Source organism: Salvelinus namaycush, chromosome 11 (assembly GCF_016432855.1).
Source record: "Salvelinus namaycush isolate Seneca chromosome 11, SaNama_1.0, whole genome shotgun sequence".
Lineage (NCBI taxonomy): Eukaryota > Metazoa > Chordata > Actinopteri > Salmoniformes > Salmonidae > Salvelinus > Salvelinus namaycush.
The window spans coordinates 13,136,250-13,162,091 of NC_052317.1; the positions used below are offsets into that span (position 1 = coordinate 13,136,250).

At 41.6% G+C, this 25,842-nt stretch overlaps 1 protein-coding gene and 1 pseudogene across 1 annotated transcript; one reads left to right on the top strand and one right to left on the bottom strand.

Moving 5' to 3' along the window:
- Positions 1-19,097: 19,097 nt before the first annotated feature.
- LOC120056290 lies at positions 19,098-22,496 on the bottom strand (annotated as a pseudogene).
- A 497-nt stretch (positions 22,497-22,993) lies between these two features.
- On the top strand, positions 22,994-24,679 carry tyw3 (tRNA-yW synthesizing protein 3 homolog (S. cerevisiae)). Its single transcript, XM_039003384.1, has 4 exons — positions 22,994-23,269; positions 23,873-23,944; positions 24,067-24,200; positions 24,385-24,679. Exons 1-4 carry the CDS (start codon positions 23,162-23,164, stop codon positions 24,503-24,505), a joined length of 435 nt encoding a protein of 144 aa, XP_038859312.1. The 5' UTR covers positions 22,994-23,161; the 3' UTR covers positions 24,506-24,679.
- The last annotated feature ends 1,163 nt before the right edge of the window (positions 24,680-25,842 follow it).

The window sequence follows — 25,842 nt, forward strand, 5'->3', positions numbered from 1 at the left end:
TGTGGTGTAAGGGAACAGACTGTATGCAGAATAGTCCACAAAGTCTGCAATGCTATATGTGAATTGAAAGACAATTACATCAAGTCCCCTGATTCTGCTGCCCACGCCAACTACAAGGTAGAGTTATGGATATAAGAACTTCCCTGGAGTCATTGGCTGTATAGAGGGATGTCATATTCCCATCAAGTGTACCTCTACAGCAGATGCTGAGGAGTGCTGGAATCGTAAAACCTGGTTCTCAAGAAATGTACAAATTGTGCACTCCCAATTTGCAGTTCTCCGACATTGTTGCACGTTGGAAAGGTGCAATTCCTGACTAAAAGATTTTCCAAAACTCCTCTTTGTATGCTCAGCTCGATAGAGGACACCATAGTGGAATCATACTTGGTGACAGTGGGTATCCATGGTGACAGTGGGTATATGCACAGACCAACTTCTTGTTCACTCCCATCTTCATGCAATAGGACCTGAGCAACAACGGTACAACCCAGCTCATATCTGCAGCAGAGGTGTAGTGGAGCGCATGTTTGGTGTGTGGAAGAGTCGCTTCCAGTGTCTCAAACACAACTTTCAACCAAGAAGATGCTGCACTGTCATAATTGTAACAGCAGTGCTTCAGAAATATAATTTTATTTGTTTTTTAGGGGGTAGATCAGCTTTAATACAGCAGACAGACTGTAGCTTCCATCAATGCAATTGTCTGCATCATTTCCAATCCCTAAAATATATATTTTTTGTAAATATATGTATATATATTAATATAAATACACATACATTGACATTGACATACATACCCACATTTATATACATATACATACATAGACACATAAATATATATATATATATATAGTACCAGTCAAAAGTTTGGACACACCTACTCATTCAAAGGTTTTTCTTTATTTGTACTATTTTCTACATTGTAGAATAATAGTGAAGACATAAACTATGCAATAACCACATATGGAATCATGTACTAACCGAAAAGTGTTCAACAAATCCAAATATATTTCATATTTCATTTTTATTATGGGAGTGCAAGAGATGACTGGCGACATTACATATTCCCTACAGTCCGGGGATGGCACATGTTTAATTGATGTGTCCCACCAAATGAGGTTTGAAATGGTTGCTCGTCTGAGTTGTCCATATGGTCATCATTGGGATACGGTTGCTGGCCATCAATGATCCTGGTCAAGTCCACCAGCTCATCTGTCTCTGGTTTTACTGGGGGTCCGCCATCAGTCTTGAAATGCTCCCTACGAGCAACAGCATTTATCTTCTTTAAGTTGAATTTAGTTTTTTCACAGGAACTTATCACAAGACAATATAGAAATTATATTAGTAATTATGTATCATATCGTGTGTTATATTTCTGTCACACCATCCTTTTGTTTACATTACAAATAGTAGTCCATAGATTATTTTTCTTGCTTTCTGATGATGAATCATGCTGTTTGTTCTCGATAATTGGGGGGTTTGACACAATTCCCTTCAACGTTTTTTTTCAAAGTCACTGAAATTCTTTGTATGTTTTCTTTAACCTCCGTCCATTGTTTGGTTTAGGTGACTTGCTCCAATTCCACACAATGCTTATTGTATTAGTGTCCCATCACTGTTTTTTTACGCATCCTTAATTCAGCACCAAATGCACATAGTTCATCTAATTAGGCTTCACAAAGATTAACTGGTTAGTCCTTACTTATCTTAGTTCTAGACTAGGGAGTCCCAGACTAATTAATCTAAAGTTAAGCAACATCTCAGAAATACTTTTTAAAAATCTGTATTAATTTGAGTAGAATTAGGCTAGTCCAATTTAAAATAAACTCTGTCTGGGAAACCACCCCTCTTAGTTTACCTGGAAATAGAGCCCCTTGCTGTGCTACAAACCCCTACAATGAAGTGTCACTGAAGAAAAGGACTAGGGCTAGAATGGACTGTAAACTAGGTTCAGGACTGTTCCTGTCACCATGACGCATCAGTCAGAACGCAAATGAGGAGATGGAGCAGGAATCCAGGTTTAGGGGTATATATTACAGTTGAACATAGGAACAAACAGAGCATATGGGGGATGGTTTGGATGGAGGTTAGGAGTTGGGGCTTGTAGGGCTTGTAGGGCTTGTAGGTAGGTAGGTAGGTAGGTAGGTAGGTAGGTAGGTAGGTAGGTAGGTAGGTAGGTAGGTAGGTAGGTAGGTAGGTAGGTAGGTAGGTAGGTAGGTAGGTAGGTAGGTAGGTAGGTAGGTAGGTAGGTAGGTAGGTAGGTAGGTAGGTAGGTAGGTAGGTAGGTAGGTAGGTAGGTAGGTAGGTAGGTAGGTAGGTAGGTAGGTAGGTAGGTAGGTAGGTAGGTAGGTAGGTAGGTAGGTAGGTAGGTAGGTAGGTAGGTAGGTAGGTAGGTAGGTAGGTAGGTAGGTAGGTAGGTAGGTAGGTAGGTAGGTAGGTAGGTAGGTAGGTAGGTAGGTAGGTAGGTAGGTAGGTAGGTAGGTAGGTAGGTAGGTAGGTAGGTAGGTAGGTAGGTAGGTAGGTAGGTAGGTAGGTAGGTAGGTAGGTAGGTAGGTAGGTAGGTAGGTAGGTAGGTAGGATGTGTTAGAAGTTGTGGCTTGTAAGGCCTTGGAGATAGGCTTGGATGTGGATAACAAGGATGTGCTTTATGTAATGGTTTCTCCAACAACATAATAACTAGGCACTTTCTCATATCACGCACAAAAGGAAGGGAGGAAAAGCTGCTTATATGGTGAAAGGTAGAGGAGAGGTGATTAAGGGTAATTGGAAGCAAATGGAGTCCTGTGGGGTGCCATGACCCTTCACAACAGTCACCTTGTGTAAGCCTAAACCCAATGGAGAGGATTTAGAGTTCAGTAGGGCTGTCAAACTAAACTGTATACACTGCCATGTGTCTACCCTGTGCCAAATGTTACCCAAACCAACAACATGTGTAACTTAAAATAAGGATTCAGGAGACTTGAGGACAGGGCACATTTTATTTCCACGTTTATACAAATTTTTTATTTGTGTAAAACCGAATTTATAAAAATACAAGTTATCTACCAATGCACACACTTGACAAAAATTCAGCATTTAATCATTTATAACACCTTGAGTCAGGTGTTAAAAATAGGATGACGGGTTGAGTAAGTGCATTGGCTGACAAATAAATATGGTAAATATTTCATGTACAGTATGTTTTTTTTAATCAATTATTTTTATTTTATGATCAAGCAACTAGGCAGAATAATAAGCATAGGACAAATAACATTTTCACATGATATTCAATATAACATGACATACAGTATGTTGAGAAGTTCTATCACTGTAATAGAGGGCATCGTTCTAGGTTCACTTGAGCATTAAGATGAAGCGGTCATTTTGAGCTATCCTTTTTTTGAACCCACAAGGAAACACAATAGGACAATTCAAATCCACTTATCTGATTTTCCTCTCCAGAGCAGTTGGCGGTCTGTTAGTGGTTTTCTCAGGCAGCACCAGTCTAATCCTTCTGGGTGAGCCTTCTGCTGAGGTTAGGTACTCCTGTGGAACGGGCGGCCGCGGATGCTGCGTTCATACTGTTGTTGTTGGAGAGATTCTCCCCATTTAGTGAGCCTGGACCTGAACCAGAACCCTGGGCAATTGGAGAGATATTCTGCCCAATTAGTGATCCAGCACCCTGGGCAAGCAGAGTGAGATCTTCCACGCTTTGGAGTGCTGGAAACTGGGCTGGCTGAGAGCCGATCATGGCCTCCTGGTTAAAGTTGCCTGAAACTGGCTGTGACAACAGCGGGATAAATGGATTTACAGGCAAGCTCCCTGCATTGCCTGTGTATAGTGGGAATGTGTGTGGGATGTTAGTCAGTAAAGGTGGAGGACTTAAACGACCTTGTTTGCTCAGGCTTTGAGCCTGTAAATTGTCTAAACTGCCTTGTCTGCTCAAGCTTTGAGGCTGTAAATTGCCACCGTAAGCAGGGTTTGGAGCAACAGTGTTTTGTAATAGTATAGAGTTTCCTCCCTGAACAGGAAGGTTACTGTAACTGGAAGTAATTTCCATTCCTGTGAGGGGGTGTGCTGCTGACAGTTATGGGTTACTCAATGCCCTCTGAAGAGGCACTCCATCGCCTAGGTAACGGTGGTGTTGGGGTACCTCAGGGATTAGTGCTTGGCCCTGTCCATTTTTGTATTGCTTCACCTGCTGCCCATTGGCTGAACTACCACCAGCTCTGTTGGGGTCTGACTGGTAAGGACTCAAATTGCTTGGTATAGGTGCTTCACCAGATTCCTCAGTTACTCCTCCAGTTCTATTTTCTGAGATGTCAGCCTTCTTCTGATCTTGAGCAGCTCTACTCTTCTTGGGATGGTCATTTGAGCCTTCCTGGTGTTCCTGTTTTGATTTTGAGGTTGTCTTTTTTTGCTTGGAGGATGCCTTGTTTTGCTGTGGCACTGGATCTTCTTTCTCTTCCTCCTCTTCGGACTCATTATCTTCATAATTATCATCAATTTCTTTAGATTTGCTAACGGTAGATGTATTTTTGGATGTCTGATTGGCTTTGTTTTTGGCAGTCGAGTTTCCTTTACTGGATTTGTCTGTTTTTCCTTTAGACTCGGACTCATCCTGGTGGTGACTTTTGCCTTTGACATCTTTACCCCTCGTTTTCAGTTGTTTTCGGTTCTTGGAGTTGGTTGGTTCTCTGTCGCCCTGTTCTAGGTTCTTGTGGCTGTTTTTCCTTGGATGGACCTTGCTTTTCTTAAGTGGGTTAAGGTTGAGCTTCACTTTTAGTAAACCATTTGACTGGACTTTATGTTTATGCCTTTTAGAATTGTCTTCTCTTTCAAGAGCATTACTCCTCGCAGATCGTCCACTGCCTTCATAGCGCAGTGTCTGCTTGTCACCATATTCCGCCTTCCTAGAACTTTGAATCCTGTCATGTTTGCCTTCCCTATCACGGTTCATCTTTTGTACATCAACGACATGCACTCGAGATCTTTCCAAGTCAAAAGTCACACTCCTCTGCTCACTTGCATGCTTTGCATAGATGTCCACATTAGACTGGTTGTAGTTCATGTTCTTTCCCATATTTTGCCTTGTCAGTTGGTTGTGGTTGGGGAATCCCTCATATCCAGCAGATTCTCTTGCATGGAGTCCATATGAAACATCCCTGGCTTTATCCGCTGGCTGTCTGTACTCATAGGTTTTGTGACAGTTCCCACAGCTGGCGGTTTGGGGTTGATAGTCAGTCACAGGTCTGCCACTCTCTGGTTGGAAATTCATATTTGACTGTTTGTTGTCAATGTAATTTCCAGGCCTTGCCATCTCATCTTTTAGACCGTTATGTGTGGACATGCTTCTTTGAGCAGGTGAAAAGTAGCTGTTGCTGCCACCCAATGGCTGGTTCTTGCCATTAGGACCATGTTTTTTATAACCCTGTTGGTGATAGAGTAACTCCTGATGACTGAGAGTATGGTTGCTCTGACCCTCTGGTGGCCTGTTGAATGACCTTTGACCTCTTAGATCTAAGTCTGAACACCGGGAAAGACATTGTTAGATAAATCTTTGATAATCTGAAGTTTGTGTCTGCCAATGATTTATTGTACTGTCTGTAGTCTAGTTTTCTTTAATACTAATACTTTTCCCTTCATTCTCCCATTCTAACAGTTTATGCCGTTTTAATGGATGTCACTCTCCTTGCTTAGCGACTGGGTTTGGGAGTAAATGATTACATGTAATCAGTTACTTGTAATCTGATTACAAAGAAACTGCAATCAGTTACGTTACCAGCTAAAATATTGTAATCAGATACTTTTAAAAAAACTAGATGATTACTTCTTGGATTATTTTTCAATTCAGAAAAAACATGACATTACGACATTCAATTCAGCATTGAAAAAAGTTTACGTTTATTCCACCTGAGCGAGTCTGACCACAAATCAGAGACCACTATGATGACACACTACAGTAAATGCGTTTGATGCCTTTTTGTCTTCTTTAATTGCCTCTTAAGGGGAAAGTAATCCAAAAGTAACTGAAAGTAATCAGATTACGTTACTGAGTTTGGGTAATCCAAAAGTTACATTACTGATTACAATGCACCATCGAGAGCATCCTGACTGGTTGCATCACTGCCTGGTATGGCAACTGCTCAGCATCCGACCGCAAGGCACTACAGAGGGTAGTGCATACGGCCCAGTACATCACTGGGGCCAAGCTTCCTGCCATCCAGGACCTCTATACCAGGCGGTGTCAGAGGAAGGCCCTAAAAATTGTCAAAGACTCCAGCCACCCTAGTCATAAACTGTTCTCTCTGCTACCGCACGGCAAGCGGTACCGGAGCGCCAAGTCTAGGTCCAAGAGGCTTCTAAACAGCTTCTACCCCCAAGCCATGAGACTCCTGAACATCTAGTCAAATGGCTACCTAAACGATTTGCATTGCCCCCCCCCCCCCCTCCCCCTCTTTACACCACTGCTACTCTCTGTTGTCATCTACACATAGTCACTTTAATAACTCTACCTACATGTACATACTACCTCAACTAACCGGTGCCCCCACACATTGACTCTGTATCGGTACCCCCCTGTATATAGTCTTGCTATTGTTATTTTACTGATGCTCTTTAATTACTTGTTACTTTTATCTCTTATTCTTATCTGTATTCTTTTGAAACTGCATTGTTGGTTAGGGGCTCGTAAGTAAGCATTTGACTAATAAAATTGGATTTGATTTGAATTTTGGAGAGGTAACTAGTAACTAACGGATTACATTTAGAAAGTAACCTACCCAACCCTGCTTAGCGAGTACCACTTCCTCCTGATTCGGCTCATACCGACGCTTGAACCCAGGACCTCTGCTTTGCTAGCACATGTGACCGCCCTCCCGAAGCACTTTACCAGTCGTCGCCTCCGAAAAGTTAATAATTTGGTGGCACAGGTGGTGACACTTCATGCTGAGGAGTACGTTTCACACATCCCCATGTGCTGGCTACGCAGTAAGGGAAAATATTCACCAAAACATGCTTACCTTCCATCTTCGAGATCAGTGCTTGCGTTGGCACGTGTCTCCTCCTCTCATCTATGATGGCCAGACTCCCCATCTTATTGGGCTGGGCTCCTCCCTGCCTGAGCATGTCCAGGGTGTTTATGTGTTCGACTCCTCCCCCCTGTTCCACTGCAGACCCAGTGACTGCAGGGCCACAGTTGGGGCATGTAAAATGGCAGCCGTCTTTACCCATCCTCAGATCATACATGGCTCTCTCCCTTTCCCAGGGCTGAAGGTGGCTGCCTTGCTGGTTGCTATTGGGGAGCATCAGCTTGGTTTCCAGTCCCATTTGAGCCAGGTGAAGGGCTTGGTTCTCCCTGCTCAGATCCCACTGGGGGACTGTTTGGGTGGGTGCTGTCCTCTTATTCTCCTCCTCCTTAGCTCCAGTCCGGTCTCTCTTGTTCGTCTCCAGTTTGTGGTAAATTATGTACACCACAACTAGGGTGAGTCCAACACCACCTTTAAATTATTAGCATAGTTATGAGTTACAGCTGACTGACTAAGGATTTATGTAAGGGGATAAAAGAGAAAGCACACTGTATTTTACAGTGTTGAATTATACAGAAGCCAATCAATTTCACATACTGTATTTACCACTATTTAAGAATAGAAAAGTTACATGTGGCCATTGATGAGATAGTTCCTGAGGTACTGACCAGCGAAGCAGAAGGCAGCGGCCAGAGCCAGGTCTCTGGTGTAGCGCTGAGGAGAGACAGAGTTCTTGGCCTCCACCTGCACTGTGATGTTCTGATTGGGTGGAACACAGTTGGCCTCCGTCAGCTCCAGCACCGTCTTCACTGCCGGGTTATCAGCACTCACACATACCATCCTACGCCCGTTGAACAGCACCTGAACAAGAATAACAAACATTATTTAGCGCCTTTTCATACAATGTGCAGTCCAAATAAAATCATTATATGAAAAGACAACAATAAGAGGTTAAAACAAACAACCTTGTCCGGAGCCTCCATATAGCTGGTGAGGAAAGACGCCAGCTCCCTCAGCTCACACGTACAGTTCCACCTGTTCAGTTCCAGGTTGAGACTAGTTAGCCAAGACAGGTAGGAAAATGCTTCAGGCAGGGCATTCCGGAGCTGATTCCTGGACAGATCCAGACTACGGAGCCCCGGCAGGCCCCGGAAGCTATCCCTCCCCAGATCTGTTATCAGATTATCGGACAGATCCAGGGTCTCCAGCCCCCGGAGGTCGGCCGAGGCAAAGGTGGTGGCGTCCAGCCTGGTGAGGAGGTTCCCCCCCAGCTGCAGTGTCCGCAGGGCCCTAGAGGCGTGGAACCAGGAGCCTTTGACTTCCCTCAGGACATTGTTCCCCAGCTGGAGGATCTCCAACCTGGGCAGCCAGGAGAAGGTGGCCCTGTCCAGGGTCTGGCTGGAGAGGTGGTTGTGGTCCAGGAGGAGGGTGTGGAGGATGGTGAGGTTTTGGAAGGCGTCGTGGGTGAGGGTGGTGATAGCGTTGTGGCTCAGGGACAGCACGGTCATGTTGGACATGTCAGAAAGGAAGTGGCGATCCACAGAGACGATGGCGCCATCGGTCAGCATCAGGGCCTTGGTGGTCTCAGGGGCCTCTAGACGGGGAAGAAAGCATACACCCGTCAGTCAATCATTACTGCTTTAATAGGGCCGGCTACACAGATAGCGACACAAATAGTCAGGATCTTTATGATAGCCACAGGCTAGCGTGGAGCCAGACATTCCAACAAATCATTTTCAAATTAATGCCATATTTCCATCAGTAGACGACAATATTTGTTCATCTCAAATCGGTCAATGCTCGTTCTTACCTATGACGTTGGAGAGCTTGTGGCAGATGACAGCGTCGTCAGAGCACACCACACAGGAGGCTGGACATGAAGAGAGGCTCTGGGTGCGTGTGATTGACAGCATCAGCATCAGGAGAACACCTGGGTTTCACCAAGGACGCACGCACACACAAACAGCTGGTTAGCTTGGGAGGGGGAATGGTATACCTAAATGCGGTGTTACTGTGTTTCTTGTCAATATATTTAGTATCTTAGCTGTTCATACATTCCATAGGCTTACATTGTAATGTAAAGCATTAATCCAATAGCTGTACAGCACATGAGTACAAAGAGAATATACCTTCTATTTATTCAATATTGACATATGGGTGTTGTAAGGGTATGGTAGACTTACTTCTCATGGTTTGGTTATTGGCCAGGCTGCATGGTTTATTGTTTGCTCATCCATGTAAGTGGTCTCAGGGAATCATCGTCTTAAAGCTTGATGCATCATCTTGTCTTAACTCCTTCACGGGCCTAGTCTTACTGCTCCTATGGACAAAAAAGAACAGATACAATATCTAATTATTATATTGTTAAAAACACATTCAGCTCAGTAACAAATATTTTGCTCATTTGGCAGGGGAGACCAATCAAACTGGAGGAAAAGCGATGTTAACAATCTGGGAGTAATGCAACATGCATGGAGTCTATTCAGTTCACCCATGTTACATGTGTGTTTATCAGTCATAGCTAGACTAGCAACAGCTGCCATGTACACAGTGACCAGATAGGGGGAATCCAGCGGTGGAAAAAGCACTCAATTGTTGATAGAAAATCACTCAAGTAAAAGTCACCCAGTAAAATACTACTTGAGTAAAAGTATTTGGTTTTAAATATACTCAAGTTTCAAAAGTAAATGTAATTGCTAAAATATACTTAACATAGTCCCAGAATGTTGACGTTTTAAGTCAGTGTGTTTAGTGAGTCCGCCAGATCAGAGTCGGTAGGGATGACCAAGGATGTTCTATTGATAAGTGTGTGAATTGGGCCATTTTCCTGTCCTGCTAAGCTTCCAAAGTAAATAAATAAAACGTTTTATGTTTTCTTTAGGAATGTAGTAAATGTAAAAGTTGTCAAAAATGTAAATAGTAAAGTACAGATACCCCCCCAAAACTACTTAAGTGGTCCTTTAAAGTATTTTTACTTAAGTACTTTCCACCACTCGGGGAATCTTAGATGGGTCTGACACCTAAGATGTCAGGTTTCTGTGGAGGCTGTTCATGTAAACGGTCTCCTCAACTCACCACCAGGACAGAGAAACAGGTCTGTGGGACAAGCATGTAAACACCCCTCCCACTGGGCCATGTATCATCTGGGCCCTGTTTTTTACTTCCCAGGATCAGATCGATCTGGCTGTTTTTGAGCCGTTTTTTTCAGAAAATAATCAGATAGGATCATTCTGATCAAGATCACAGAATCCGGACTTTCAGTGCTTTGAACAGTCATTACGCCGATTCTGTTGCAAAACGTTTCTTAAACGGGATCAAACGGGGAGGGACTTATCTGAATCTGTCCAATAGAAACTAATTTTCATAGCAAAACCGAATGTTTTGCAACTGTTTGGAGTAGTGATTAGACCCAAGGCTTACACCTTTCCATCTGTTGAACAGGTTGTGGTACTACTTCTACACCGTCAGGGAAAAAGATGAGTCAACTACATGAATTAAAGTATGATAAAAAAAATATTAGATCTTTCATATCACTTATAAGATGCATTTATTTGGCACTTATCAATATAACTGGCACTTATCAATATAACAACTGACCACCTACCTACAGTGCATTCAGAAAGTATTCAGACCCCTTTCACTTTTTCCACATTTTGTTACGTTACAGCCTTATTATAAAATGGATAGAATAAAATTAAATCTACACACAATACCCCATAACGACAAAGTGAAGAAAAATAAATAAATGTTTGCAAATTTATTACAAATAAAAAACAGAAATACCTTATTTACATAGGTATTCAGACCCTTTGCTATGAGACTCGAAATTGAGCTCAGGTGCATCCTGTTTCCATTGATCATAATTGAGATGTTTCTACAACTTGATTGGAGTCCACCTGTGGTAAATTCAATTGATTGGACATGATTCGAAAAGGCACACACCTGTCTATATAAGGTCCCACAGTTGACAGTGCATGTCAGAGCAAAAAACAAGCCATGAGGTCGAAAGAACTGTCCGTAGAGCTCCGAGACAGGATTGTGTCGAGGCACAGATCTGGGGAAGGGTACCAAAAGATTTCTGCAGCATTGAAGGTCCCCAAGAACAGTGGTCTCCATCAGTCCTGAATGGAAGAAGTTTGGAACAGTCAAGACTCTTCCTACAACTGGTCGCCCGGCCAAACTGAGCAATCCGGGGAGAAGGGCCATGGTCAGGGAGGTAACCCAAAACCCAATGGTCACTCTGACAGAGCTCCTCTGTAGAGATGGGAGAACCTTCCACAAGGACAACCATCTCTGCAGCACTCCACCAATCAGGCCTTTATGGTAGAGTGGCCAGACGGAAGCCACTCCTCAGTAAAAGGCACATGACAGCCCACTTGGAATTTGACAAAAGGTACCTAAAGAATCTCAGACCATGAGAAACAAGATTCTCTGATCTGATGAAACCAAGATTGAACTCCTTGGCCTGAATGCCAAGCGTCACGTCTGGAGGAAACCTTGCACCATCCCTACGGTGAACCATGGTGGTGGCAGCATCATGCTGTGGGGATGTTTTTCAGTGGCAGGGAATGGGAGACTAGTTAGGATCGATGGGAAAGATATAGGGAGCAAAGTACAGAGAGATCCTTGGTGAAAACTGCTCCAGAGCGCTCAGGACCTCAGACTGGGGCAAAGGTTCACCTTCCAACAGGACAATGACCCTTAGCACACAGCCAAGACAACGCAGGAGTGGTTTCAGGACAAGTCTCTGAATGTCCTTGAGTGGCCCAGCCAGAGCCCGGATTAGAACCTGATTGAACATCTCTGGAAAGACCTGAAAATAGCTGTGCAGCGACGCTCCCCATCCAACCTGATAGAGCATGAGACGATCTGCAGAGAAGAATGGGAGAAACTCTCCAAATACAGGTGTGCCAAGCTTGTAGCGTCATACCCAAGAAGAACGTACAGAGTAAAGGGTCTGAATACTTGTGTAAATGTGGTATTGTATTATTTGTAATACATTTGTATAACATTTCTAAAAAACATTTTTTCTTTGTCATTATGGGGTATTTATTGTGTGTAGATCGATGAGGGGAAAAAAACAATTGAATCCATTTTAGAATACGGCTGTAAGGTAACAAAATGTTAATTCTGATTTAAAAGTCAGATTGAATTACAGAATTCCTATCCTGAGGATTAAAACCTAATTGTTCAGTTTTTTGGCAATCGGATAACATTTGATGCTATACGATTGCCAAAATCTGATCAGATCAAACTGGGCTCAACTGTTGTTGAGTGTTCAGATTGAGGGGCACTACAATACTACTTCAAAACAGGACCTGACGATTGTACCCACATTGTTTTTCTTCAAAATAGTACCAGATAGCGGTTATTTGGCTTGTAACCAAAGTGAAACCTTTTTGGTGCTATATAGAACCCTTTTTTGAAAGTTCAATAAAGAACCATGCTCATAAGGTTCTCAATGGAACCTTCCATAAAGAACCATTAAAAAAGGATGCATATAGCACCAAAACAGGGTTCCGCTATGGTTACAACCCTTTTTGGGGCTATATAGAACCCTTTTTTATGGTTATTTATAGAAAGTTTATGGAGAATGGTTCTATAAAGAAACGTTCTCATTCTGAAAGGTTCTTTGTAGATCCTTTTAAAGAAACATACAAGTTTATTTTTTATTCTGATCAGCCATATTATATTGTTAAAATTCCATAGGTGTTGTTATTGTGTTAATTGACAAGTTAAATCAAGTGCGCAACCTCTGCAACAGGTGGGGGTCCCCTGAGGAGGGAATTGAGAACCACTGACTGATTTTGTCAACCTTTCTTAATTGGCACAAGGCCATACGTGAGTCTTTCACAAGACATCGTCACTGCCCATAGTCATATACAGTCGAAGTCGGAAGTTTACATACACCTAAGCCAAATACATTTATACGTTTTTCACAATTCCTGACATTTAATCCTAGTATAAATTCCCTGTCTTAGGTCAGTTAGGATCACCAGTTTATTTTAAGAATGTGAAATGTCAGAATAATAGTAGAGAGAATGATTTATTTCAGCTTTTATTTCTATCATCACATTCCCAGTGGGTCAGAAGTTTACATACACTCAATTAGCTTTTGGTAGCATTGCCTTTAAATTGTTTAACATGAGTCAAACATTTCCGGTAGCCTTCCACAAGCTTCCCACAATAAGTTGGGTGAATTTTGGCCCATTCCTCCTGACAGAGCTGGTGTAACTGAGTCAGGTTTGTAGGCCTCCTTGCTCGCATATGCTTTTTCAGTTCTGCCCACACATTTTCTATAGGATTGAGGTCAGGGCTTTGTGATGGCCACTCCAATACCTTGACTTTCCTTAAGCCATTTTGCCGGAACTTTGGAAGTATGCTTGGGGTCATTGTCCATTTGGAAGACCCATTTGCGACCAAGCTTTAACTTCCTGACTGATGTCTTGAGATGTTGCTTCAATATACCCATATAATTTTCCTGCCTCATGATGCCATCTATTTTTTTGAAGTGCACCAGTCCCTCCTGCATCAAAGCACCCCCCCAACATGATGCTGCCACCCCCGTGCTTCACGGTTGGGATGGTGTTCTTCGGCTTGCAAGCCTCCCCCTTTTTCCTCCAAACATAACGATGGTCATTATGGCCAAACAGTTCTATTTTTGTTTCATCAAACCAGAGGACATTTCTCCAAAAAGTACGATCTTTGTCCCCATGTGCAGTTGCAAACCGTAGTCAGGGTTTTTTATGGCGGTTTTGGAGCGTTTGCTTCTCCCTCGCTGAGCGGCCTTTCAGGTTATGTCGATATAGGACTCGTTTTACTGTGGATATAGATACTTTTGTACCTTTTTCCTCCAGCATCTTCACAAGGCCCTTTGCTGTTGATTTGCACTTTTCGCACCAAAGTACGTTCATCTCTAGGAGACAGAACGCGTCTCCTTCCTGAGCAGTATGACGGCTGCGTGGTGCCATGGTGTTTATACTTGCGTACTATTGTTTGGACAGATGAACGTGGTACCTTCAGGCGTTTGGAAATTGCTCCCAAGGATGAACCAGACTTGTGGAGGTCTACAATTTTCTTTTCTGAGGTCTTGTTGATTTATTTAGATTTTCCCATGATGTCAAGCAAAGAGGCACTGAGTTTGAAGGTAGGCCTTGAAATACATCCACAGGTACACCTCCAATTGACTCAAATTATGTCAATTAGCCTATCAGAAGCTTCTAAAGCCATTACATAATTTTCTGGAATTTTCCAAGCTGTTTAAAGGCACAGTCAACTTAGTGTATGTAAACGTCTGACCCACTGGAATTGTGATACAGTGAAATATAAGTGAAATAATCTGTCTGTAAACAATTGTTGGAAAAATTACTTGTGTCATGCACAAAGTAGATGTCCTAACCAACTTGCCAAAACTATAGTTTGTTAACAAGAAATTTGTAGTGGTTGAAAAACGAGATTTAATGACTCCAACCTAAGTGTGTGTGGACTTCTGACTTCAACTGTATACAGTATACAAGAGTATACAAAACATTAGGAACACCTTCTTTATGAATACCCCCTTTTGCCCTCAGAACAGCCTCGATTCATCAGGGCATGGACTCAACAATGTGTCGAAAGCGTTCCACAGGGATGCTGGCCCCTGTTGACCCCAATGCTTCCCACAGTTGTGTCAAGTTGGCTGGATGTCCTTTGGGTGGTGGAACATTCTTGATACACACAGGATTACATTTATTTTATTTAACCTTTATTTAACTAGGCAAGGAAAACTGTTGAGCGTGAAAAACCTAGCAGCATTGCAGTTCTTGACAGACTCAAACCGGTGCGCCTGGCACCTACTACCATACCCCGTTCAAAGGCACCTTATTTAACCTGTCTCCTTCCCTTCATCTACACTGACTGAAGTGGATTTAACAAGTGACATCAATGGGAGGCTTTGAAGCCTCTGATCGGCCATATTGGCATTCCCCAGTAGGAACAATCTTCCATAGGAAAGAATAGAATTCTACAGTATTTATATTAAATTAAAAGGACAAAAAAATGTTTAAGTCATCTTCAAGGATTTTTTTGTTATGTTTAGCTCACATAATATAATTTAAAAGTATACATTAAGGTTTATGTAATAGAATAAATGTGGCAAAAATGAATGTATTTCTATAACTTCCAAAATATTTTTTAAACAACGGTGGGGGAGTGCCAAGATGGAGGCATGTTGGCTTCAACATAGAGCCCTCTGTCCTATAAGTCATCTAGTGTATATATAAATCATTGAACACAACACAGTAGATAAACTCGAATCAAATGTTATTTGTCACATGCGCCGAATACAACAGTGAAATGCTTACTTAACCAACAATGCAGTTAAGAAAAAAATTAAATAAAAGTAACAAATAATTAGAGCAGCAGTAAAATAACAATAGCCAGGCTATATACAGGGGGTACAGGTACAGAGTCAATGTGTGGGGGCACCGGTTAGCCAAGGTAATTGAGGTAATATGTACATGTAGTTAAAGTGACATGCATAGATAATGAACAGAGTAGCAGCAGTGTAAAAGAGGGGGGTGGGCAATGCAAATAGTCTGGGTAGCCGTTTGATTAGCTGTTCAGGAGTCTTATGGCTTGTGGGTAGAAGCTGTGGACTGGAATGATACTCTCACTCACATTTGTGCAAAAAGAGCTGTGGGCAAACCAAGGCCGCAAATGTTCTAATGAGCCACCTCCCATACATTTTAATTATCACTAAAAGAGCAAAGAACCCTTTTGTGAACTGTAAAGAACCATTGAAGAGCTCAAGGGTTATCTGAGTCATTATAGTTCCACATAGAACCAACACCCATCCCAAAGAACCCTTGAGGAACCTTCACTGTTCAGTGTGTATAAATGTAAAAGAAGCGTCAGCATCATATAAGTACCATATAAGTGACAGCAACAAAGAAACATTATCTAGATCATAAACAAGTCTTACCTGCAGGCCTACATGGACCAGAGAATCAAACAGTACAAAAATAACGCCGGACTGCTCACAGATCAGCTGCTAGTCCATTACAGGTGAATACATGTAATAAACATCATTTCTCATTGTGCTTCATCATGTCGATGTTGACCAGCCCAGGTTACGGTAGTCAGTTCTACTGTGTCACAGTCAACCGTCTGTGTTCCTATTGTAGAGGCTGGGTAAGGTTACCTGTGCTCCTCTGGGCATGCTCAGTCCGCAGGGGCTGTCACCTGAGATGGCATGGATGGGATGGTGTCATACGCACTCCTGACTTCTCTTGTACCTGATAGAGGTCAAATACTGTGCACTTCAACTCTATTCATCTGAAACAGGCGGCCTTCCCTTTGTAACAATTTAGAAAAATGGCAATCAGATAAATATTTATTTCATAACATTTTTCTTATGGCCAGTGAGCAATTGAAATGATTCGACCCAATGCATTTAAATTACAACAAATTCACATGATTAAAGACAGGCAGATAACCAAAAGTGAGCACCATCGTCTTCGTCTGTGGCAAGATGTCAAGCAACGTGAATTCCATATGCATGAAACGCTTCCTCCACGACCTCATGTACAGTAATCAGAATTTCATCCTCTATGTCGATCAGTAACATTTAACAGTAAGTAGTTAGGCACTGGTAGGTATGGAAAACTATCTCAAAATAGAATACTGGTGAATTGAGTATAGCTAGATATAATTCCAATGCCTTGGCTGACAATAGGAAAATAAGATGTCACGCCCTGGCCTTAGTATTCTTTGTTTCCTTTATTATTTTAGTTAGGTCAGGGTGTGACATGGGGAAGGTATGTGTTTTTGTATTGTCTAGGGTGGTTGTATGGTTTAGGGGGTTAAGTAGAGTAGATGGGTTTGTGTTTAGTGTAGGTGTCTAGCTGTGTCTATGGTTGCCTGAATGGTTCTCAATCAGAGACAGATGTCATTAATTGTCTCTGATTGGGAGCCATATTTAAGACAGCCATAGGCACTAGGTTAATGTGGGTAATTGTCTATGTTGTACGTTTGTAGCGTGTGTGTGCACTTACGTCTATAGCTTCACGATCGTTTGTTGTTTTGTTTCAGTTTGTTAAAGTGTTCGTTGCGTGTTTTTTCCTTTCTCTAAAATAAAAGAGAATGTATTTTGCACACGCTGCGCCTTGGTCCACTCTCTCTCAGCAAGACGATCGTGACATAAGAGCAGTTTTTACATGGCTAAAGGAGAAGGATTACTCATTCAATATATTCTGACAAAGTGGCCTGGGAAAAAGAGCGGGCCAGTAAATTATATTTCTGTCATGGGCTAAGGAGTTCAAAAGGTGTTGCGATCCTATTCAAAAACAATCTAGATCTTGAGGTGCAATCCGTTAAATAATATCCTCAAGGAAGATGGATTCAAATAACTGTATTCTAATGGTAGGGGACTACAACAGTTTTAAGCATGTCAATAGACCGTAAAGGGAATCATACTACCATCTATAACCCTCTGGTGCGCAAAGAGATTATGAATATTATGGACACATTGGAGTCTACAGTCACATGCAGTATCCCACTCGGGTCCATTTTGGGGCCTATTCTGTTCCTAATCTCATGCTCCCTCTTGGCCATATCCCCAGAGACTATAACATCAACTTCCACAGCTAGGCTGACGATACCCAAATATACACTGAGTATGTAAAACATTAAGAACATGAATCCAGGCGAAACCATGTGAAAGCTATGAATGGGCAAAACAAAAGATTTAAGTGCCTTTGAGTGGGTGTTCCTAATGTTTGGTATACTCCGTAAAAGTGAAAAAAGTGAAAAAGAGTGTTGAATGAGTCGAATGCGATCAGATCATCAACTTACAGTGCCTTCAGAAAGTATTCATACTCCTTGACTTATTCCACATTCTGTTGTGTTACAGCCTGAATTCAAAATGGATTCAATTTTCTTTCTCTTACCCATATACATACAATACTGCATAATGACGAAGTGAAAAGATGTTTATAGAAATTTCTGCAAATGTATTGAAAAGGAAATACAGAAATATCACATGTACATAAGTGTCACACCCCTGAGTCAATACTATGCAGAAGCACCTTTGGCAGTGATTACAGCTGTGACTCTTTCTGGGTAAGTCTCTAAGAGCTTTCCACAACTGGAATTTTATTTTCAAAATTCTTCATGCTGTGTCAAATTGGTTGTTGATCATTGCTAGACAACCATTTTCAGGTCTTGCCATAGATTTTCAAGTAGAGTTAAGTCAAAACTGTAACTCGGCCACTCGGGAACATTCACTGTCTTCTTGGTAAGCAACTCCAGTGTAGATTTGGCCTTGTGTTTTAGGTTATTGTCCTGCTGAAAGGTGAATTAATCTCCCAGTGTCTGGTGGAAAGCAGACTGAACCAGGTTTTCCTCTAGGATTTTGCCTGTGCTTAGCTCCATTCCGTTTCTTTATCCTGAAAAACTCCCCAGTCCTTAATGATTACAATCATACCCATAACATGCAGCCACCACTATGCTTGAAAATATGGAGAGTGGTACTCAGTAATGTGTTGTATTGGATTTTCCTCAAACATAACAGTTTTTATTCAGTACAAAAAGTTAATTGCTTTGCCACATTTTTTGCATTATTACTTTGATGCCTTGTTGCAAACAGGATGCATGTTTTGGAATATTTGTACTCTGTACAGGCTTCCTTCTCTTCACTCTGTCAATTAGGTTAGTATTGGGGAATAACTACAATGTTGTTCATCCATCCTCAGTTTTTTCCTATCACAGCCATTAAACTCGGTAACTCTGTTAAAGTCACCATTGGCTTCATGGGTGGTGGACCATTCTTGACACACACTGGAAACTGTTGAGCGTGAAAAATCCATCAGCGTTGCAGTTCTTGACACAAACCGGTATTTCTGGCACCTACTACCATACCCTGTTCAAAGGCACTGAAATGTTTTGTCTTGCCCATTCACCCTCTGAATGGCACACACACAATCCATGTCTCAATTGTCTCAAGGCTTAAAAATCCTTCTATAACTTGCCTCCTCCCGTTCATCAACACTGATTGAAGTGGATTTAACAAGTGACATCAATAAGGGATCATAGCTTTCACCTGGATTCATCTGGTCAGTCTATGTCATGGAAAGAGCATTCTATGTGAGCTCCGTTCTTCAGGACAAGCTTCAGTCCCTCTGGGGTCCCTGCTGTCCCCAGGACCCTCAGACCCAAGGCCATCTGACACGCTGCACACCCCCACCTGACAGATACACACCACCAAGAAAACGTCACAAACGCTGAGCCGTATTTAATCAACCCCACCTAAAAAACCTGTCGTGCAATAAAGGTCAGTTGAATTAATTTGATCTTCATAAATCAAAATGAAAAATAAAATATACAGCACAAACATTAAACAGAAGAGGGCATTGGTCTTACCCCGCATCTGGCTCCATGGATGAGTACTGTCTCGCCTGCTTTAGCATGTGCTCTGCATCATAAGACAGAATTCATTATACTGTACTGTACACACCCCCCAAACAAAGCCTATTACTTAATTATAGGCATACAGCTTTTAACATTAAATGTAAGTCTTTTCTGCCAGCCGAGTCAATGAACCTCCTCAATTTAATTGAACATTAAATCGATTGTGATGCTGAATCTGTCTAACCATGTCAAATCCAAAAACCTCAACGTCAAAATGTTGGTGTCTTACTTATGGGAGAGAACTCTGTATGCTGTGAAGTAGGGGATCCCAATGGCAGCTCCCTGTTTGTAGTCTAAGGAGTCTGGCAGCCGAAGGACAAGGTCATCAGACACAACGGTGTATTCTGCATACCTTCCGGTCTCTGTGGCAGTGGTGAACACACGGTCACCAGCCTGAAAGATGAAAGGTCAAAAGATACACCTGAATGTCATGCAAACAACTTAAAGACATGTTCAGGAACTTTGGCGACTACTAAGTCTTTTTTAAACCTCCCGCTTTGGGCAGGATGTGTCAATGTGTAGTTCATACATGCATAATCTATGAGCAGAATTACTGTTTTACCTCACTTAGCCACGAAATCCCTAGTTTTTCTGGAAGCTATGATGCGCCATTTTCCTTACATTTTCCCCCACGTGGGCCAGCCCCCGAGCAATTCAAGTTCTAGCCAATGAGCTTCAGCCCCTCGCCAACTAAGCGACAGCCTGCAAGATGCACACACAGCAGAGCGAGAGGTAGAGAACAATGACATGGCACACATATGTGACGTAGTAAGCAATTTTCGGGGACCACTTTTGGCTCGTGAGCACTACATTCAGAAATACTGTCTAAAAAGTGTACAATAGTACTCAGAGAATCTCTTTAATATATACTGAACAAAAATATAAACGCAACATGTAAAGTGCTGGTACCATGTTTCATGAGCTGAAATAAAAGATCCCAGAAATGTTCCATACACACAAAAACCTTATTTCTCTGATTGAGCACAAATTTGTTTACATCCCTGTTAGTGAGGATTTCTCCTTTGCCAAGATCCACCTGCAGGTGTGGCATATCAAGAAGCTGATTAAACAGTATGATCATTACAAAGGTGCACCTTGTGCTGTGAACAATAAAAGGACACTCTAAAATGTGCCGTTGTCACACAACACAATGCCACAGCTTTGAGGGACCGTGCAATTGTCATGCTGACTGCAGGAATGTCCACCAGAGCTGTTGCCAGAGAATTGAATTGATCTACCATAAGTCGCCTCCAATGTCGTTTTAGAGAATTTGGCAGTACGTCTAACCAGCCTCACAACAGCAGATCAAGTGTAACCACGCCAGCCCAGGACCTCCACATCTGGCTTCTTCACCTATGATCTGTCTGAGACCAGCCACCCAGACATCTGAATAAACTGAGGAGTATTTCTGTCTGTAATAAAGCCCTTTTGTGGGAAAAAATGTATTCTGATTGGCTAGGCCTGGCTCCCCAGTGGGTGGGCCTTGCTCCCAAGTGGGTGGCCCTATGCCCCCCCAGGCCCACCCATGGCTGCACCCCTGCCCAGTTGTGAAATCCATAGATTAGGGCCTAATGAATTTATTTCAATTGACTGATTTCCAGAGGTGTGGACTCGAATCACATGACTTAGACTCGAGTCACAAATATGATGACTTGCAACTTGACTTTAAAACCAATGACTCGTGACTTGACTTGGACTTGGTAGCCTAAATCCTGCCTGATGTTACTGCTGTTCCTAAAACCATTGACATGTGTTAGTCTACTGTAACCACACAGAGAGTGTGTGTGTGTGTGTGTGTGTGTATATTAAGGTTGGGCGATTGTGTACAAGCCTACATCGCCCCCCATAGCGATCCTCAATAGTCGATCACTATGGGGGGGGGGGGGGGGGGGGGGGGGTCTTTCTCATGGCTACCCATGTATTTCCATGGAAATGTAATGTTTATTTGGAAAATAATAAATATAGAGATATTTTTTTAAAGCATTCATGATTTCGTAAATGTAATATACTAACTATTACGCTTGTTAAACATATGAAATGGTATTACATTTGGTGAAGAGCACATTATGACTTGTTTAGGACTCGAAACTCTAAGTTTAGGACTTGAGACTTAACTTGATACTTGACGGTCTTGACTTGAGACTTGACTCGGACTTGCCTGTCTTGACTTGGGACTTGACTTGGGACTTGAGACTTACTTGGGACGTGTAAAACAATGACTTGGTCCCACCTCTGCTGATTTCCTAATATGAACTGTAAATGCACTCACCAAAAGGCTACTTGTGGTTCATCAGTCTATATTCTTAAGTAGTGCTGGATGCAAAATGTTTCTTAACTACACTAGCATCACATTCCGCATGAGAATACCATCAGTAATCATAATGTAACAGGGATGGATGGAGAAGATCAGCACCTGTAAGTTGGACCCCATCTCCAACAGCCTCCACAACCCCGGACACATCAGTTCCTGGAGTGTAGGGCAGGCTGGGCTTCCTGGTGTAGGTCCCAGAGCAGGTGTTGGTCTCCACTGGGTTCACTCCACACACATGGATCAGTACCTGGAGAACACACAAGCTGTTTCATGAGAACCATCGGCAGAACTACATTCAACTAACATAATACAAAATATAAAACAGCAAAATATAAAACAGCTACAGGTAGAAGTGCAATAGCTAACCATGCAATGTATTTATTGTACTTTAGCAAAAGTAATAGTAAGTTCAAGTTTTTGAATTATTTTATTTACTGGTTTCTGATCTGAATTTGGCGCAGGTATGTACTGTAGGAACAGTTTCCAAACCGAAGGTCCTCCAAACTTACTCACTCACTCGAATGGCTCTCGTTAACTTGGATGTTGTAATCTGCACACAAATAGAGTAGTCTTTGTAAACCACGTTAAATGCAGAACGCTGGCAAGCAGCAGTAGAAGACACACGAGTGACTTGTGGTCTTTGGACAGTGGCATTAGCTAGCAAGTAAGCAATTTCTTGTTACCTAGGTAGCTAACTTCCTTACTTCAGCAGGACGTTTGAGTAGAAATACCATAATGTGTCTAAATACAACTAGCATAAACATATATCAAGGCAACGATAAGGTATGTCAAAACGGACTAATTCATGAGAGAAGTTGTAAGTGGCTGTCCTCCCCTCTGTTGCCTCACGGTGGCGACAGCAGGACATTTTTAAACATCCGCGTTTGACCACAGATGATCCATTATATTAACCAGATATGAGAACAACAGGTTTCCACTAGTCCACCACAGCCACAAAGTCAAAATTGGCTATATTAAAACATTCATCAAAACAAACATTTGGTTTTAATATAAGGTTAGGCATAAGGTTAGCAGTGTGGTTAAGATCAGGGTTAGGTTTAAAATCACATTTTAAGAAGAACTCTTCGCTTGGTGAGCGAAAAAAAACCAGTTGCTAGAGTAGACAGATTTTGGGCCCAGCTATCCCTCTCGCTTTACCTCTTCCTCTCTGATTTGACTGATCAGCATTTGACTCTCTCGGCAACCGTAAAACGCTTTTTTCATTTGATAAACATGACATTTTATTCAAAACATTAGGCAAGCATGCTTGCTTGCTAAATGCTAAACGCTGTATATTATAGATGATACAGAGTAATATACTCTCAAAATCTGTCTGTTAGCTAAAATGGAAAATGCATTTATCCAATGGAAGAAACCATGTCTAAACAACATAACTTAGATGTCAGCAAGAAGGGAGGACATCTCACATATTGTTTCTGCCATAAACAACTCAGCCTATTATTTCACCACCAGCTCCTGTTCTGGAAGGATTCTTCTCATAGATGGGGTGAGGTTTTTGCTAGCTTTTGTATTATTCCAGTCACTAAATGCCTGCTGCAGCTATCTATCTAACTAGTATACCATTGTAAGCTAGTTAGATAGCGAGATAGCTAGCCTACTGTCATCCATTACATTATTCAGATAGCTAGCTACTATGCAAGTCATAGCTACAATGGTGTATCATCCTATTCCTGTGGTGTCTGTCTATTTATCATCTATCCGTCCCAGGTGTCAGACACTCCAGATGTGCAGAAACTGTCCCTGGCTTTTCATCACACCAAGAAATGTCATATGGGCGATTTGATGTCTGATTTGGAGATGTCATGTGAAGATACTGTGTTGAAGTTTTAAGTTTTGTGCTTCATGTCCAATGCAGACAGCTTGAAGATGCACAGCTTCTGGTTGGAGTTAAAGAACCCTCCTGCTCTCTAGTTCTCATTGAAAACACCAGAAAAAAATATCAGACTCTCCAGACTAGTTTACAACATGTTGCAGTTGGCTCTGTATAGCTTGCTTATATTAAAACTACTATACCATGAACTGTGCATGCAATGTGTTGGCTGAAAAACACAGCAGTGATAGTTAATGTAAACTGATGTTTATTTTACAGCACTCTTTGGCAATAAACTCTGGCTTTAGAAACTCTGGATTGACTGTAGACAAGAAGGGCAAAATCATAACGGTTTGTAATTGAGTTTACGTTTTTCAATTATTCTTCTGTAATGAAGTGCTTTACTGAAATGCTTGTGTAACAGAAGATGTTTGTTTTATTCTGTGTGCATTCTCCATGGGATATTTCTCTAGGCAGTCCGAAGTACCCATGGTCTGGAGGTTCCACTGAGCCACAAAGGACAGGTTCTGGTGAAGGAGGACTACATCTACTTCCTGGTGGAAGTAGCCAATCAGAAAATGGAGGAAAATGTCAAACAAATTCAGAGGTAAATTGTCCATGACCAATTACAGCAGCTAGCTACATATCATTGTGTCTAAAATGATGATCAAAGTTTAGTTCATGACTTGATTTACAAAAAGTGCTCAGAATTTATTGGAATTTAAATATTCTCAGACCTCAACTCTTGAGCATACGATTCGCTATAGCAAAAGTTTTTCACGCATCAACAGGTTCTACAAGTGGCTACAGTCTGCTTTCCAACCAGCTGAACCTCAAAGCCCAAGTAGACAGGAGACGGAGGAGAAATCTGTTTACAAGGAACGGAGGAAAAGAGGACAGACAGACGTTTAAACAGACACTCAGACAGACGCCTGTCAAGACAACAGAGACATTAATCCAGTTGAGCTTGAGGACTGCTTGGGTAGTGGGCTGGATCTGTTCACATAGACAAATCAAATCAAATACATTTGTATTTGTCACGTGCTTCGTCAACAACGGGTGTAGACTTAACAGTGAAATGCTTACTTACGGGCCCTTCCCAACAATGCAGAGAGGGAGAGAAAATAGAGAAATAATAGAAAAGTAATAATTCAAGCAATAATAAATACACAATGAGTAATGATATCTTGGCTATATACACTGGATACCAGTCCCAAGTCGATGTGCAGGGGTACGAGGTAATTGAGGTAGATAAGTACATATTCGGAAAGTATTCAGACCCCTTGACTTTTTCCACATTTTGTTACATTACAGCCTTATTCTAAAATTGATTAAATTGTTTTCCCCCACTCATCAATCTACACACAATACCCAATAATGACAAAGCAAAAACAGTTTTTAGAAATGTTTGCAAATGTATTAAAAATAAAAAACTGAAATAAAACATTTACATACAGTACCAGTAAAAAGTTTGGAAACACATACTCTTTCCAGGGTTTTCTTTTATTTGTACTATTTTCTACATTGTAGAATAGTAGTGAAGACATCAAAATGATGAAATAACACATATGGAATCATTTAGTAACCAACACCATAGACAGATGTGTGCCTTTTCAAATCATGCCCAATCAATTGAATTTACCACAGGTGGACTCCAATCACATTGTAGAAACATCTCAAGAATGATCAATGGAAACAGGATGCACCTGAGCTCAATTTCGAGTCGCAAAGCAAAGGGTCTGAATACTTATGTAAATAAGGTTTTTCTGTTTTTTATTTTTTCTACATTTGTAAAGTTTCAAAAAACTTGTTTTCTGTTTGTCATTATGGGGTATTGTGTGTAGATAGATAAAGAAAAATGTTTAATTTAATCTATTTTAGAATAAGGCTGTAACTAACGAAATGCACTCTATATCTGCCATTTCCATTACATACTGTATGTCTCAGGGATTATTTTGCGACATTGCTTTTGTTTAATAAACCTACAGTACCAGTCAAAAGTGGAATCATGTAGTAACCAAAAAAGTGATAAACAAATCAAAATATATTCTTCAAAGTAGCCACCCTTTGCATTGATGACAACTTTGTCATCAGTTAGTCAATTTCAAGATCTTTCTTCAAGTGCAGTCGCAAAAAAAAGTGCTATGATGAAACTGGCTCTCATGAGGACCGCATCAGGAAAGGAAGACCTAGAGTTACCTCTGCTGCAGAGGATACATTCGTTAGAGTTACCAGCCTCAGATTGCAGC

Coding starts and splice junctions, on each gene's coding strand:
- tyw3 (XM_039003384.1), top strand. CDS start 23,162: ATGTCAGCAAGAAGGGAGGACATCTCACATATTGTTTCTGCCATAAAC. Junction 23,945..24,066: donor AGAAGGGCAAAATCATAACG/GTTTGTAATTGA, acceptor ATATTTCTCTAG/GCAGTCCGAAGTACCCATGG. Junction 24,201..24,384: donor AATGTCAAACAAATTCAGAG/GTAAATTGTCCA, acceptor ACGCATCAACAG/GTTCTACAAGTGGCTACAGT.